Source organism: Oryx dammah, unplaced genomic scaffold (genome assembly GCF_014754425.2).
Source record: "Oryx dammah isolate SB20612 unplaced genomic scaffold, SCBI_Odam_1.1 HiC_scaffold_14, whole genome shotgun sequence".
Classification (NCBI taxonomy): Eukaryota; Metazoa; Chordata; class Mammalia; order Artiodactyla; family Bovidae; genus Oryx; species Oryx dammah.
Genome location: NW_024070198.1, coordinates 15,422,002 through 15,438,903, shown reverse-complemented (window position 1 = coordinate 15,438,903; position 16,902 = coordinate 15,422,002). Strand labels below are relative to the sequence as shown.

Genomic DNA, 16,902 nt, shown 5'->3' with positions numbered 1-16,902 from the left:
ATTTAGTATGATAATCTCTAAGTCCATCCATGTGCTGCAAATGGTGTTTAAATAATTTTTTTTTAATCAACCCAGGGACTTTCCTGGCTGTCCAATGGTTAAGACTCCCTGCTTCCACTTCAGGGGGTGCGTGTGGGATCCTTTGTCAGGGAACTAAGATCTCACACACCATATGGCACAGCCAAAAAATTTAAAATAAATTCAATTCATATTCACTGCCTTTTCTTATATGTTTTTTACCTAAGGCATCTGTTAATTTGAAGGGTGAATGATGAAAACACTGAAGAGACCATTTCGTATCATTTAATTACTAACATTATCAGTGCTGAGTATCATAAACACTGACATAGGAAAATGAGAACAGTTAGGGACCTCCAAATGTTTTTTATATAATGAATAGTTGAAAGACTCATGTGTAGAATCAGCAATGAGGAAGCTAAAGAGAGAGAGATTGTAGACTTTGTGTATGTGAAAAAGCAAATGTATAAAAGCAGGAAGAATCCATGCTGTAGCAGAAGAAAAACTAATATGAGTGAACAATGATTATGAACTGGATTTTTTGTCCAAAGTAAATATAAAATATAATTTTTATATCAAACATAAATCCCAGGTAAGTGAAACCAGAAAAGGTTAATTGGTAAATAGAGTTTCTTTATGTGTCATTTCAATGTTAAAAAAATTTTCTTGCTTAAGAAATAAATGACCTTCATTTCCAATAACCATAAAAATTAATTAATTTAAGCAAGGCTGCATTATGTAGACCTCTGGGCTTGTCTTCTGTTTACCCAACAGAATATTAAACTTTGATAAATTTAAATTTTTCATCATTTACATCAAGTTTTATATTTCCAATGAAGAAATTATACTAGAAGAAAAGTTTTCTCTTTTGGTAGGAGATCTATAAAAAAAAATTGGTGCAATCAAACAATCAAAGAAAATTCTGGGACTTCCCTTGTGGTCCAGTGGTTAAGAATCTGCTTTGTAATGCAAGGAATCCAGGTTCGATCCCTGGTTGGGGAGCTAAGATTCCAAAGGCCCTGGGGCAGCCCTTGTGCTTCAGTGAGATTTCACATGACACAGTGAAGATTCTGCGTACCACAACTAAGGCCTGACGCAGTCAAATAAATAAATCAACTTTAAAAAAAAAAATTCACGATAGAGAGATACAATATTCACATAAATATTACTTATGTAATTAAAGATTACTTAATTACTTATGTAATTAAATATTAGTTAATTACTTATGTAATTAAAGATTACTTAATTACTTGTGTAATTAAAGATTACTTAATTACTTATGTAATTAAAGATTATGTGATTAAAGATTACTTGAATCAAAATACAGTAAGGAGTGACATCAGAATGATGGTGTAAGAGCAAGTCCCAGCCTTCCTTCCCCCACAGAAACACCGGTTTAGCAATGATATGTGGGTTAAAATTTCTTTATGAGACTTCAGAAACTTTTAAGAAGTCACAATACCATAGGCCACTACGAAGCTGAAAACGGATACAATAAAACTGATAAGAAATGCAATATCACTTCACCTGCATCAACACCGCCCCCCCCAAAACCTCAATGATGAGGCAAAAGAATGCCCCAGGTTGTGATTAACCCAGGAAAGAGAGGGATGAAGCACGCATTCAGTGCTGCAGTGCTGCTTGAAGAAGCGGCTTCTGTCCTGCCTCACTTGGAGTGCTGACAGAACTGGCATAGCCTGGATGTCTGGAATCCCTGAGAATAGAGGGCGAGAGAAGTGATTTGCTGTGACCAGCATGGCCTGACACAGTCTAAAGAAGGTGCACAACTTGAGGCTCATCTTTTAATCGGGGGAGAGGAGTGGAGTTTCATCTAGTGTCCTGGTTTTTTTGGAAGGCAACTCAAAGGACTGATAACTGTCTAACCTGATTCAGGGGAGCCTACAGATTTTGGATGCCACTGAGAAAGGGAAGGTGGAACAGCTTGCTTCTGTTGAACCACAGAACTTTCAGCGTGCAAACAGATAACAAAGAGAGCAAGAGAGGACTAGCTCCTGAGAATGAGCTTGGCAAGCTTTCCTAGTCATGAAATTCTACACACAAGCCCACAGTAGTTGCGGCCACCAAAAGAAACAGGTTTCAGAAGGCCCCAGAATCTCCAGCCAAGATGCTTGCTTACTGTTTTTGCTCTATATAAAGCTGGTCCATAAAATCTGGAAGAGGTAGCTATTTTTTTTAAGTTAATGAATCTAAACATAAAGTCATGAAACACACAAAGAAGCAGGAAAAATGGCTCAAACAAGGTACAAAATAAATCCCAGAAACTGATCCTAAAGGAATGGAGTAATATCATTTTTCTAAACAAAGTTTTTATCAGAAAGTGATGCAGGGACTTTCCTAGTGGTCCAGTAGTTAAGATGGTGTGCTTCCAATGCAAGGTCACTGGTTTGATTCCTGGTCTGGGAACTAAGATCTCACATGCCTCACAGTGAGGCAAAAAAAAAAAAAGTGACACAGATGTTCCACAAACTCAAGGAAATGATGCATGAACAAATGAGAATATCAAGAAACAGAATACATTTCTTAAAAACAGCTGAAATCTGTCAAGTTGAAGAATACAATAAGTCACATAAAATTTTTGCTCAAAGGTGGGTCATTTGCTATTATTCAGAAGAACAAAAGGAAAAAAATATTTAAAAGAATGAAGAAAATACAAGGGACTTACAGGACATCAACAAGGGGATCCATATATACATTATTGGAAAAGAGAGAGAGAAAGCTTATTTGAAGAAATAATGGCAAAAACTTCCTAGATCTGAGTGGAAAACTGACACAGATTCTAGAAGGACAATACACTCTAACTAGGATGAACAAAAGAAACTCACACTGAGATACATTATACTCAAACTGTCAAAATCAGAGATAAGGAGAGAATTTTGACAGCAGCAAGACAAGTGATATGTCAGATACAGTAGAATCATCATCAACAACCGATTTCTAAGCAAAAGCATTGCAGGCCAGAAAGCAATAGGATGATATACTCAAAACATGGAAAGAAAAAAGCAATCAACCAAGAATACTCTATCTGACAAGACAATTTTTCAAAAGTAAAAGACAAATAATCACTTTCTCAAATAAACAAAAGCTGAGGGAGTTAATCCACACTAGACATGACTTAGGGTTTCTCTGGTGTCTCAGGGGTAAAGAACCCGCCGGCCAATACATGAGATGCATGTTCAATCCCTGGGTTGGGAAGATCCCCTGGAGAAGGAAATGGCGACCCACTCCAGTATTCTTGCCTGGGAAATCCCATGGCCAGAGGAGCCTAGTGGGCTACAGTCCATGGGATCTCAAAAGAGCTGGACATGACTTAGCAACTAAATAACAACAACAACAACAAAGACATGTCTTAGAAGAAATGCTAAAAAGCGTTCATAAAGTTAAAACAACAGAACACTGAGCAGCAACAGAAAATCACATGGAAGCATTAAGTTAATCATCATGTTTTGTGCTGGTCTCAGCCTATCAATAACCAAAGGTATAGATGAACTAGACCTTGTGATTCTTTTTATGACTGCAAGAAGTCCTTCAGCAAAAGTCATCAGGAAACTTTGAAACATACAACATTATTACCAACAAGACCTGGATATTGCCAACACACCTGGGAACACACTGTGAGGTTGTGAGCGGAGTGACAGAGTGACAACTCACACAGTGGCCCGGAGTTCTGCTCTCACTGGGGTAAAGTTCAGGGCACAGGATTTCAAGGGCTCATTATGGGTGAATTTAGAACACAGAAAGTGGAAATACAAAGCACTGAAAGTGAGAAAAACAAGTAGCCAAACGCTTGTCATTAAAATCATCCAAGAACAAAGGAGGCTCGGTGGGAAGAGCTCTTTAGTCTCCTGGCTAGCTTGTGTTTATTTCAGATAACCACCTTTGAAACGGATGCTGTTTGGAAACAGATGCCTTGGCAATCACAGCCGACATCAGGTATTTGCATTACAAAAAAGAAAAAAACCCAGAACTGTCTGAGTTTAAACTACACATTAGAAAATGAAAATCAAAAGCAAGAGGTAGCACCTCACAATCTGGCTATTATCAACCATTATCAAAAAAGAAAGAAAGAAAGGGAGGAAGAAGGGCGGGAAGGAGAGAGAGGGGAAGAAAATAACAAGTGTTGATGAGGGAGTTGAGAAATTGAACCCTATGTATACTTGATAGAATGTCCATGATTTACTATGAAAAGCAGTATGGCCATTCCTCAAACAATAAAAAGAAATTTACCATATTACCCAGCAATCCCACTTTTGAGTTTTCACGCAAAATAGCTGAATCAGGATCTTAAAGAGATAGCTGCACTCCCCTGAAGCATTCTAAAGGTCCATCAACAATTACAGATAAAGTAATATGGGAGGAGATTGGCAAAGATGGCAGAGCAGGAAGATCCTCACCTCCTCTCATGGGCATCCCCAAACTATAACAATATACAGAAGAAAGGTTTTTTTCTGGTTTCATCGATGGAAAAAAACAGAACCCACCAGAAAAGATCTTCAACAAATAAAGGTATAAAGAAGAAACCACAAGGAGATGAGTAGGAGGGGTGAAGTGAAGTACCACACCCCCACATAAGCAAAGCACAAAGGCAAGAAAAATTACAATTGCAGAGACTGCCTCAAGAATTGAGTTTTCTGAGCCCCACACTGGGCTCCCCAGCCTGATGGTCCTGCAACAGGAAGATGAATCCCCAGAATGTTTGGCTTTGAAGGTCAGCAGGGCTTACTTTCAGCTGCCCCAGGGGGCTGCGGAAATAGAAACTCCACTCATGAAGAGGACATACAAAATCTCACATGCTCTGTACCCAGCATAGAAGCATTCATTTAAAAGAAGCCTGGGTCAGACCTACCTGCTGATCTCGAAGAGCCTCCCAGAGAGGTTGGAGGCACCTGGGGCTTACCCTGGGACCATAAATACTGGCAGGAGCCATTTTGGGGTTTGTTCTGCCACATGGACACTGGTGCTGGCAAGTGCCATTTTGGAATCTTCCCTCTGGCTTAGCATCATGACCCAGCCCCCTCCTACCTCCCAAGAGCCTGTAGGCACCAGGATTTGCCCAAGGCCAAGCAGCTACCCACCAGCAGAGAGGCTGCCTTAAGATTCTCTGACCTCACAACCACCCCTGTACACAGCCCTGTCCACCAGAGGACCAGGGCTCGGCTCTAAACAGCACTGCACAAGCACCATACCCAGCAATCCCAGGGCCCTACAATCAGAGAGCAAAGGACTCAGCTCAAACACCACTGGTCAGGCACCAGTGCCAGAATCCCCAGCCCTACCTGCCAGCAAGCCTGCTCTCATCAGACAAGCCTCACCATTAGCATATGGATGAGAGCCCCAGGACAATGACAGCCCCACAGCATGCAGACCCAGTCCACATACCAGTAGGCTAATGGTGGCTTAGCTGGTAAGGAACCCGCCAATGCAGGTGATGAAAGAGACACAGGTTTGATCCCTGGATCAGGAAGATTCCCTGCAGAAGGAAATGGCAACCCACTTCAGTATTCTTGCCTAGAAAATTCCATGGATGGAGGAGCCTGGTGGGCTACAGTCTATGGGATTGCAAAGAGTTGGACACAACTGACTACACATACATACAACAGCACCAGCTAGGCCCTGGCTCTGCCAACCAGTAGGCCTGCCCTAGCCTTGTGACCAGCCTTTTGCAACATGAGTGGACACCAGTCACAGGACTCCCACAGGCCTACAGTCTGTGGACCAGCCCAGTTGTCATCAGGCCAGCGCCAACCTGCTGGACTTCAGACCCACCTAGGCTTAGCACCAGCCTCACCCACTGATGGACAGACACCAGCCCCGGAGCACTGTAGGTTGTGGACCCAACCCACCCAATTCTAAAAGGCCAGCACCTTTCTTGTTGCCCCAGCCTCAACAAACAGCAGGCCAACACAAGCTTCTGAATACCCCCAGAACCCACCGTCTGCTATGTCAGGAACCAGTCTCACCAACCAGTGGTCCCATACCAACTTTGGGATCCTTGGGCCCCTTAGGCAGATTCCAGAATCTGGCTCTGCTCGCCTGGGCCAGCATGTGACCCAGCACCTGGCTTTACCTTCCAGTGGTCAGGCACCAATCCTTGGATCTCGTGAACCCTGACTCACCCACTAGTGAACCAGCACTACCTCTGGAATGCCCCAGGGTTCCACAATCAGCCACTTCTTGGGACAGCACAGCCAACCAGCAACTGGCAGCCTCTGTACAAGGTAGGAACAGTCAACCAATCTGACAGAGGTCAACCAAGACTACCAGGGTGCCTACAGTAGTCAGCCCACAACAGAAAGACAAACACAGTCCACATGGGGAAAATCCTGATCAATATAGCTCTAATGATGAGTGGGCAGTGTGTTGTCGGGACACATTGGACGTATCCTAAAAAACATTATTTCTCCAAGGTCAGGAATTATAACCAACCTACCAGATAAACAGAAATAAAAATAGCAAGTTAGGGAGAAAAAATGGGCAACAGAAGAACATGTTCCAAAGTGAAATGAAGATATATAATCTACTCAAGAAAGAGTTCAGGGTAATGATCAATAAGATGATCAGGGATTCTCTGGTGATCCAGTGGTTAAGAAACTGTGTTTCCACTGTAGAAGGTACAGGTTTGATCCCTGGTCAGGGAACTAAGATCCTACATGCCACATGACTCAAATGGAAAAAAAAAAAAGATCATCAAAGAACTTTGAAGAAGAATAGATACACTAAGCAAGAAGTTAGTAGTTTTTAAGAAAGAATTGAAAAATATAAAGAACAAGAGATGAAGAATATAATAACTGACATGGAAAATACACTAGAAGGAATCAAGAATAGACTAAATGAAACGGAGGAATGGATCACGGAGGTGAAAGACAGTGTAGCAGAAATCACTGACAAGGAACAGAAAAAAGGATGAAAAGAAATGAGGGCAGTTTAAGAGACTCTGACACCAGCAATCATACACTCACATTATAGAGGTTCCAGGAGAAGAAGAGAAAGATAAAGGGTCAGAGAACACATCTGAAGACAAAATAGCTAAAAACTTCCCTAACCTGGGATCCGTAACAGACAACCAAGTCCTGAAACACAGAGTCCTGAACAGGTCTACCCAAAAAGCAACAAACCAAGATGCATTGTAATTAAAATGTCAAACAGTTAAAGAGAGATTAAAAGCTGCAAGGGAAATTTAACAAGTTAAAATTAAGGAAACTCCCATTACACAATCAGCTGACTTTTCAACAGAAATTCTGCAGGCCAGAAGAAAGTGGCATGACATACTTAAAAAAAAAATTTAAGGGATTGAAAGTAAAAAAACAACAATCAAGAATGCTCTACTCACAAGTTTCTCAATCAGATTCGATAAAGACAACAAATTTTACAGACAAGCAAGAGCTAAAAGACTTCAGCATCACCAAATCAGTTTTACAGGAAATAGTAAAGAGACTTCTCTAAGAGAAAAGAAAAAGCCACAACTAGAAATGGGAATATTACAATGGAGAAAGCTCAAATACGCGGTAAAGGCAAATACACAGTAAAGTTATTTTTTTTAAGTGTTACATTTAAATGAAGTCATAATTGAGAATTGCATTAAGACATACCTAAACGATTAAAATCCCTAAATGTCATTACTATTTGCTAGAACTATAGCCTTGGGCCCTGAAGTGACTCTCAGACACGTCAGTGAGGCTGTACGTATAAAAATTGTCCAATTAAATGAACATAAATGTCACTGTTTCATGAGTGTCGTTCTCACCATAAGTGTGACACCCCCATAAGTGTTATTCTCACCCTGTCCAATTAACAAGTATTCCCTGGTAAAAAGCTCTGGAATAGAAAACCCACTTTAATGCTACAGGAAAGACATTGTTCTCTTTTTCAGGAAAAGACTCAAAACCATCCTTTGTGATTTCTGAATTGAACACAAACCTCAAGATAGAGCATTATTAAAACACACACCCACACTGTGTGCACCATCATGGGACAATCCTATGACACCAGGACAATCACAGACACACAAAAGCCCCCTGGCTGTCTGTGCTTCCCATCCTCCCCTCTTCATGTGAAGACCGACAACCACCACCCATAGGAAAGATGCCGCTGCCCCGAAATGTTGCCAAGGGCATCACCGGAGAGAGAGAGAAGACTGCTAAGGTCAGAGTTACAGAGCACAGAATCTCGCACCGTTGGTTTTTCGCAGCTCCTCCACCAGGCAGCGCGCTTCCTCTTGAACGCGGTCCTCGATGCTCCTCTTCCCCATCCCGAAATTCCGCAGGGTCATGAGCGAGAAGCGCCGGGTCTCCTTCCATGTTTTCCCGTTGCTGAATACGATTCCTGATCGGAGAGGAAGCAGAATAAGAGGGAGGTCCTAGGGAAGGAGAAGTGAATTGACACTCGGGACACTGAGACGAACAAGCTCTGCTGGGGGGCTCCTGAAATTCCCGTTTTTCACCCTGACCACCCCTACCCATTATTAAAGCTGAACATGTGCAAATACACACCTACCATATCCCTTAACAGTTCTTTGAATCACTGGGAAACTGCCTCTTCCAGAAAACTCCTCTCCCAAATCAATCAGAGCCTCCTTCACTGTTTCATATCCATGCAAAACTACCGTGGGCTTCATTCCAAAATACACAGTGAACACAGGGCCGTAGACTTTTGCGAGCTGGGAATAGAAATGCATGTAATAGCAAAAGAAGTCAATACTTGATAAATATTGTGCCTGATACAAAATGTGTTATCATTGTACTATTATGTTTTTATTCTGCCACATAGCTTAAAATATTTCTCAATTCAATTCATAAGTATGATGATGATGTTACAGATTCCACTTATGGATGACCTGAGATCCCGGATAATGGTCCAAATAACTGGTACACAGATTATAATTAATCCTCAAATCAGCACTTTCAGCAGGTTTATTTGCCCCACTATAAATAAGGAAACTAAGGTAGGGAAATTCTGGTATTATTTCCAGCATCCCAGGGCTAATATATAGAGGATTCCAGTTTGATGATCTTCATAACCTCCCTCTAATCCTTGAGAGGAATGTAGCAGTCCTCAAGACCCAGCTTTAAACCATCAGCCAGCTGACTGTTTCAGAACCACTCACACAGCATTCTGATTCTATAGCCCTATGATGAATACTATAAGTTTATCATTTCAAAAAATAAATTCCAGTAATTCCCAGCCTCGTTTGAGACCCACTGGTATGACTAATACAGAAATAGAGGAAACATAGTAGAGGCAGTGCTTGGAGAGACTGCACCTCATGGAAGAACAGTATCTTGCACCCTGCAGCATTCACAGGGTACAGACGGCAGCTTCCTGAAGAAATCTGAGTGATGACTTCTTTCTTTCAATCACTCATGCTTGTCTTGATCCCAGGTCAATTCCTCTACATCAGGCACAATGCCCTTTTGCAAAAAAGTTATATTTTCCTGACTCTGAACAAAACACGCGGCTTACGTAGTATATGACTTCTGGAAGAAAATCTCGAATCACAAAACGCCAAAAAGCAGCCCAAAGTCATAGCAAATGGCTGTGAAACAAAGGAGGGAGGCAACACTCCCAGCTTTTAATATTTTATTATTTTCATTTTACCATACAAAGAGCTAAGTGTTTCTCTACTCGCAAAACACATTCCTTTTTCTTCTATTTATGACAATGATATACCTGAAAAGGCAAGAAAAGTGTCAAAATTTACAGGAAGTAATTTGCTTCACATTTACATATTTTGACAGTGTGCCCATAGAAATATATGTATTAGCTTCATAATTAGGCTTAACTTACTTACCATTTGCAAGACCGTGGAGAAGCATAAAATCTACTTACACTGGTTAAAGATTTGCTGATATTCTTAACATCTAGCTGAAAGATATTTCCAAGAATCGGGAGAGGAGTGGGGCCTGGGGGGAGCTTCCCTTTCCCAGAGTTCTGTTTCCAGAGCGAGAGGAGAAGCAGGCAGGAGAGACAGAGCACCAGGACCACAGCGAGATCCATTGAAGCCTTCTCTTCTGACTCAGACGACTGTGAGCCTGAAACCTAACGCTTTTATAACAGTCCCTGCTAATTCAACTTGGGCCTCCCTGATATAAAAAGACCAATTAATTACATCCACTTTGCACTCTATTCTGAGTAGACTTTGCCCCAATGATAAAAATAAATTGTGCTTTAATCTTGTTTTCTCTGTGTCCAATGATCACTCTGGAAATTCCAGTCTAGCTGGTTTAGCTGTACTGGGATTGGGCCCGTGTATGCATGTCAAGTCAGTTCACTCATATCTGACTCTTTGTGACCTATGGACTGTAACCCATCAGGCTCCTCTGTTCAGGGAATTCTCCAGGCAAGAATACTGGAGTGGGTTGTCAGGCCCTCCTCCAGGAGATCTTCCCAACCCAGGGATCAAATCCATGTCTCTAATGTCTCCTGCATGGGCAGAACAGTTCTTTACCACTAGTCCCACCTGGGATGCCCTGGGATTGGGTCCAGGTATGGCTAATTAAAAATAAAAAAGGCTCCTAACTGTGAATTCAAATCAGTGACCAGTTGGAGATATCTCACACTGAGGACAATCAGTTTATCTTCAGTTCAGTTCAGTTCAGTCGCTCAGTCCTATCTGACTCTGTGACCCCGTGGACTGCAGCACGCCAGACTTCCCTGTCCATCCCAGCTCCTGGACCTTCCTCAAACTCAAGTCCATCAAGTCAGTGATGCCACCCAACCATCTCATCCTCTGTACTCCCCTTCTCCTCCTGCCTTCAGTCTTTCCCAGCATCAGGGTCTTTTCCAATGAGTCAGTTCTTCACATCAAGTGACCAAAGTACTGGAGTTTCAGCTTCAGTATCAGTCCTTCCAATGAATATTCAGGACTGATTTCCTTTAGGATTGACTGGGTTGATCTCCTTGCAGTCCAAGGAACTCTCAAGAGTCTTCTCCAGTACCACAGTTCAAAAGCATCAATTCTTTGGCACTCAGCTTTCTTTATAGTCTAACTCTCACATCCGTACATGACTACCAGAAAAACCATAGCTTTGACTAGATTGACCTTTGTTGACAAAGTAATGTCTCTTCTTATGCATTTTTAATTTTATTTTTTAATGTTTATTTTGTAATACTATATCCAACACCAGAATACTCTGTCCTTGAATTTGAAAGATTTTAAAATATTTTAATGTACTTACTGATATTACATTTGCCTATACATAAAATAGGTAATGATGACATATTTAAGAGCATTTACAAATCAAAATGCAGTAACTGTGGTTCAGGCATCCAAAATGAAGCCACACAGTCATTAGGGGTGGGTTTAGATAAGTTCCTGCATTACTGAGAACTTGAATTGCCAACTATGCCAAACTCAAGGACTCCACCAACCATTTCAAAACAGCATCTGCTACCAGGTGCTTGCTACAGTTTTATATTTTCAAAGTTCCCCACCCCCTTCACAACTATGGAACCATTTTGAACCCCCCCCCCAAAATTCTTGCTGACAAGTATCCTTACATCTTGTCATCTACAATTCTAATTCTTTTTTAATTTATTCTTAATTGAAAGATAACTGCTTTTCAATATTGTGTTGGTTTCTGCCATATCAACATGCATCAGCCATAAGTATACAAACAATTTTAATTCTTCACAATAAATTTATGTACCTTTGCAGTTTTTTGCATTTATAAATTTCCCCAGGTTGTAGTCTGGTAGAACACAATTTAATGCTTCTTGGATCTGTGTCTCCTGGGCTGCAGTCATAACAAACCCCAAACAAATACCTCTTGGATTTCAACCAGATCACCATTCTTGGAGTTTGTCATTAATACTAACATAATTCAAACATCTTGAAAGACCAAAGATATATCAAGTAATTATATAAATAAATGTACATGACTTTTATCTTGAAATCTCAAGTCTACTCCACCAAAAATTAAACACTGGAAGGTAGAGATGGTAATTTTATAATTCTCAGTGTGGGAAAGGAAGATTCTGGGTGATTAGAAACAGCCAGTGTCATAAAGGTCATATTCAGTTCAGTTCAGTCAGTCTCTCAGTCGTGTCCAACTCTTTGTGAACCCATGAATCGCAGCACGCCAAGTCTCCCTGTCCATCACCAACTCCCAGAGTTCACCCAAACCCATGTCCATTGAGTCGGTGATGCCATCCAGCCATCTCATCCTCTGCCGTCCCCTTTTCTTCCTGCCCCCAATCCCTCCCAGCACCAGAGTCTTTTCCAATGAGTCAACTCTTCGCATGAGGTGGCCAAAGTACTGGAGTTTCAGCTTTAGCATCATTCCTTCCAAAGAACACCCAGGACTGATCTCCTTTAGAATGGACTGGTTGGATCTCCTTGTAGTCCAAGGGACTCTCAAGAGTCTTCTCCAACACCACAGTTCAAAAGCATCAATTCTCTGGCACTCAGCTTTCTTCACAGTCCAACTCTCACATCCATACATGACTACTAGAAAAACTATAGCCTTGACTAGATGGACTTTTGTTGGCAAAGTAATGTCTTTGCTTTTGAATATGCTATCTAGGTTGGTCATAACTTTCCTTCCAAGGAGTTGGTGCAAACATAATTGTGGTTTTGGACCATGGATTTTAAATCCTTATAACTAACTTCAAACACATCTTTATTTAGAAAACATTACTATCAGCACATTTTTTGCCAATGAGAAATAAGTTTGTTTATTCCTGTAGCATAAAAATCCATGCTTTGAGGTTCATCGAACTCTTGGAAAGCATTTTCTGCATCCTGCTGGTTGTGGAAGTGTTTTCCTTGAAAAAAGCTGTCCAAACACTTGAAGAAGCAATAGTCAGTTGGCAACAGGTCAGGTGAATATGGCGGATGAGGTAAAACTTCACAGCCCAATTTGTTTAACTTTTGAAGTGTTCGTTGTGCAACATGTGGTCAGGCATTGCCGGGGGGAACTGGGCCCTTTCTGTCGACCAATGCCAGCCGAGGGAGCTGCAGTTTTGAGTGCATCTCATTGATTTGCTTAGCATACTTCTCAGATGTATGGGATCAGAAAGCTGGGATTCAGAAAGCTGTAGTGGATCAGCAGACCACCAAACAGTGACCATGGCCTTTTTTTGGTGTAAGTTTGGCTTTAAGAAGTGTTTCGGAGCTTCTACATGGTCCAACCACTGAGCTGGTCATTGCCAATTTTCATATACAATCCACTTCTCATTGCATGTCACAATCTGATCAAGGAATGTTTCACCACTGTTGTGTAGTTCTGATGGCTAAAATGGTAAAGAATTCACCCGCAGTGCAGGAGAGCCAGGTTCGATCCCTGGGTCAGGAAGACCCCCTAGAAAAGGAAATGGCAACCCACTCCAGTATTCTTGCCTAGAGAATTCCATGGACATGTGAGTCTGGTGGGATACATAGAGTCCATGGGGTTGCAAAGAGTTGGTCATGACTGAGTGAATATAAATAGAATGGAGCAGAACAGAATAAGAGAAGATGACACTTCAAAACGATATTTATGTTTTCAGTCAGCTCATGAGGCACCCAATTATAGAGCTTTTTCACCTTTCCAATTTGCTTCAAATGCCAAATGGACCATAGTATGGTCAATGTTCAGTTCTTCAGCAACGTCTTGTGTCGTTTTAAGAGGATCAGCTTTGATGATCCTCTCAATTGGTCATTGTCAGCTTCTGATGGCTGGCCACTGTGCTCTTCATCTTCAAGGCTCTTGTCTCCTTTGCAAAACTTCTCAAACCACCACTGCACTCTATGTTCATTAGCAGGTCCTAGGCCAAATGCGTTGTTGATGTTGAGAGTCATCTCTGCTGCTTTGCCACCCATTTTGAACTCAAATGAGAAAATCATTCGAATTTGCTTTTTCTCTAACATCATTTCCCTAGTCTAAAATGAAAATAAAATAAACACAAGTGATAAGTCATTGGCAAAAAACACAAAGCAAGAAATGTGCATTAAAATGACGTATAACATAACAGGGGCCTCCCTGGTGGCTCAGATGTAAAGAATCTGCCTGCAATGCAGGAGACCCAGGTTTGATTCCCCACATTTAAGAATTAATTCCAGTATCAAATGACAAAGTTACTTTTGCACCGACTTAATAATTAATAAGACTAGGATTTAAACTGAGATCTTCTGATGCCCACTGTGATGCTCTCTCATATATACCACAGCTGCCTCAAGGATAATTTCAGAAAAACAAAATCAAACCCCCCACATGTTAGTCTGAATATATACCTGATTGGTCACAAAATAACAGGCTTCACAATAAACAGATGTCCTGAACTCCAAGGGAAAAGAGTCACAAATTCTCAGGAGAAGAAATCAAAAAATAGGGATTCTCCCCTGTCCCTCACCAAAGAGGTAAAACTTACTCAGGCAACTGAGGTGAGAACCAATCTCTAAGAATTTAGTGGGGAAGGCTTGAGAAATTATGGCTCAAGCCTCCCAGTTGCCTCGAGATACAACTGCTTCTGTTGCCTTTTGAGGTCTGTTTTTATCAGAATAAGGAAAAAATGAAATGGAGTGTGCACAGTGTTAACCAAAATTTTAGAAAAGACCTGACTGAAATAAAATTATGTTTACTGGGGGTTTGGTAAGACTGTGGCATGAGACAGTCTCAAGAAGCAGTTGAATGGTGCCCCACTGGACTACAAAATGGGTGAAGCTTATAAGGGCAAAACCTTCAAAATTACATAAGTGTTTTAAAAAGTATAATTGGGTCTGGCAAGTAAGGGTTCCTATTAAGTATGGATAAACTGGGATCCAAAATGGCTGCACAGTTGAAAGGGGTGACCTTAAGACTACAAGAGTGCAGCTGGCAGGGGTTGCTCTGAATAGGGCTGGACCTGTCCTTGGATCTAGGACAGGTCAAAGAAATGTCAGGTTCTCAGGGGTGTAAAGACACGTCCAAGACCAGATTCTCAATGGCTGCCTGACTCCATTTTTGTATGTCTGAACTCTGATTACTCCATTATAATTTCAATCTGTCATCAGGAGCAGGGAAGGGAGATTGTACATAGAACAACAGGTATGGATTTGGTGGGGAATGGGAGGCAGAGACTTCATTAAACAGACCCACAGTATCAGTACATGTAGACCCGAACAGGAGATGACACTTAATGGTCATGAAGATCTAAATATCACAAAGGTTAACACTAGAGCCGTAATGACAATGCTTCACAAACAGGAGTTCTACCACATAGCATCACATTTGTTCAAAACTGATTAGTGAAGTTATTCCTAAGCTCTTTTAGTAAGAAACAAATAAGTGTTTGTCGAGACCTAATTACAAAATACTTTATTCCTCAGGTTTACATCAGTTCATGTAACAGAGAATTTAACACCATTTTATCTTTCATGATTCTCTCAATTACCTTTCCTAAAGATAAAACAGCACCTGCAGGTTGTAGAGCTAAGCCTGGAATTCATATCTCTTGAGTCAGGTGTGCCTCCTTGTAAGCAAACACTCAGTTCACCAGGGTCACCACACTTACTGCATATGTACCATGATTCAATATTCTGTGACTCATCCCAGTCAATGACTTTCCAGATATATCAAGTGAGTTAAATGATTACTGCACCAGTTCATTAAAATCAGAGTCATACAAGTTTAATTTTGTAACCTTCATACTCGAGCAAGTCATTGGATGATTGGATGGCATCACTGACTCAATGGACATGAGTTTGAGCAAACTCCTGGAGATGGAGGACAGGAAAGCCTGGCATGCTGCAGTCCATGGTGTCAGAAAGAGTTGGACACAACTTAGCAACTGAACAACAAGACTCAGTATAACCTTTATTTCCTACAAAAAGAAGCAGTAATTTGTTACCTACCTCACACAGCCCTATGTTCTAAAAGACAAGCCAGCTTATATCAGATGAAATAAGTTCAATCACTTGTTTTAGAGCAGCTGTTTTTATTTTTTGAGAAATGAGTGTGTGACTGAAGTTCACAGAGTCACAGAGTCAGACACAACTTAGCGACTGAACAACAAAATGCCTGCTCTGCTCAGCAATACAAACCTGATTTCGGCTATAATTGTGGATGCACATCTTTCTTTTTAAGTAATAGAATTTATTTTATGGTAATTATAAATAAAACAACTATAAACATTCATGTGCAGGTTGCTATGTGAACATAAGTTTTCAACTCATTGGTATACCAAGGAATGTGATCGCTGAATCATACGGTAAACATGTGTTTAGTTTTCTAAGAAATCTGTCAACTGTCTTCCAAAGTGGCTGTACCATCTTGCATTCCCACCAGCAAAGACTGAGAGTCCCTGTTGCTCCACATCCTTGCCAATATTTGGTTTTGTCAATGGTCTGGACTTTGGCCATTCTGTAGTGGTATCTCATTGCTGTTTTCCTCTACAAGTATCTAATGATATATGATGTTGAGCATTTTTCACATGCTTATTTGCCATGTCTATATATTCTTGCCATTTTTAGGGTGGGTCCTAATATTTTATTTTTATTGAATTATAGTTGATAAACAATGTTGTATTAGTTTCTGGTGTACAGCAAAATGTTTCAGAGAGAGACATATATCTTTTTCATACACTTTTCCATTATGGTTACAGGGTATTGAAAATAATTCCCTGTGCTCTACAGTTCAGTTCAGTCGCTCAGTCGTGACCGACTCTTTGCAACCCCATGAATTGCAGCACACCAGGCCTCCCTGTCCATCATCAACTCCTGGAGTTCACTCAAACTCACGTCCATCGAGTCCGTGATGCCATCCAGCCATCTCATCCTCGGTCGTCCCCTTCTCCTCCTGCCCCCAATCCCTCCCAGCATCAGAGTCTTTTCCAATGAGTCAACTCTTCACATGAGGTGGCCAAAGTACTGGAGCTTCAGCTCCAGCATCATTCCTTCCAAAGAAATCCCAG

At 41.1% G+C, this 16,902-nt stretch overlaps 1 protein-coding gene and 1 pseudogene across 1 annotated transcript in view; both read right to left on the bottom strand.

The window, feature by feature from the left end:
* LOC120873718 (cytochrome P450 2C19-like) overlaps positions 1-10,142 on the bottom strand; it is a 31,477-nt gene extending 21,335 nt beyond the window's left edge. The window contains exons 1-3 of the mRNA XM_040254562.1: positions 9,862-10,142; positions 8,530-8,692; positions 8,209-8,358 (exon numbers count right to left, since the gene is read on the bottom strand). Of these exons, the coding sequence (XP_040110496.1) occupies positions 8,209-8,358; positions 8,530-8,692; positions 9,862-10,029 (481 nt within the window). The 5' untranslated portion in view covers positions 10,030-10,142. The remainder of the gene's footprint in view (positions 1-8,208; positions 8,359-8,529; positions 8,693-9,861) is intronic.
* A 4,447-nt stretch (positions 10,143-14,589) lies between these two features.
* Positions 14,590-16,902, bottom strand: part of LOC120873491 — a 35,299-nt pseudogene continuing 32,986 nt past the window's right edge.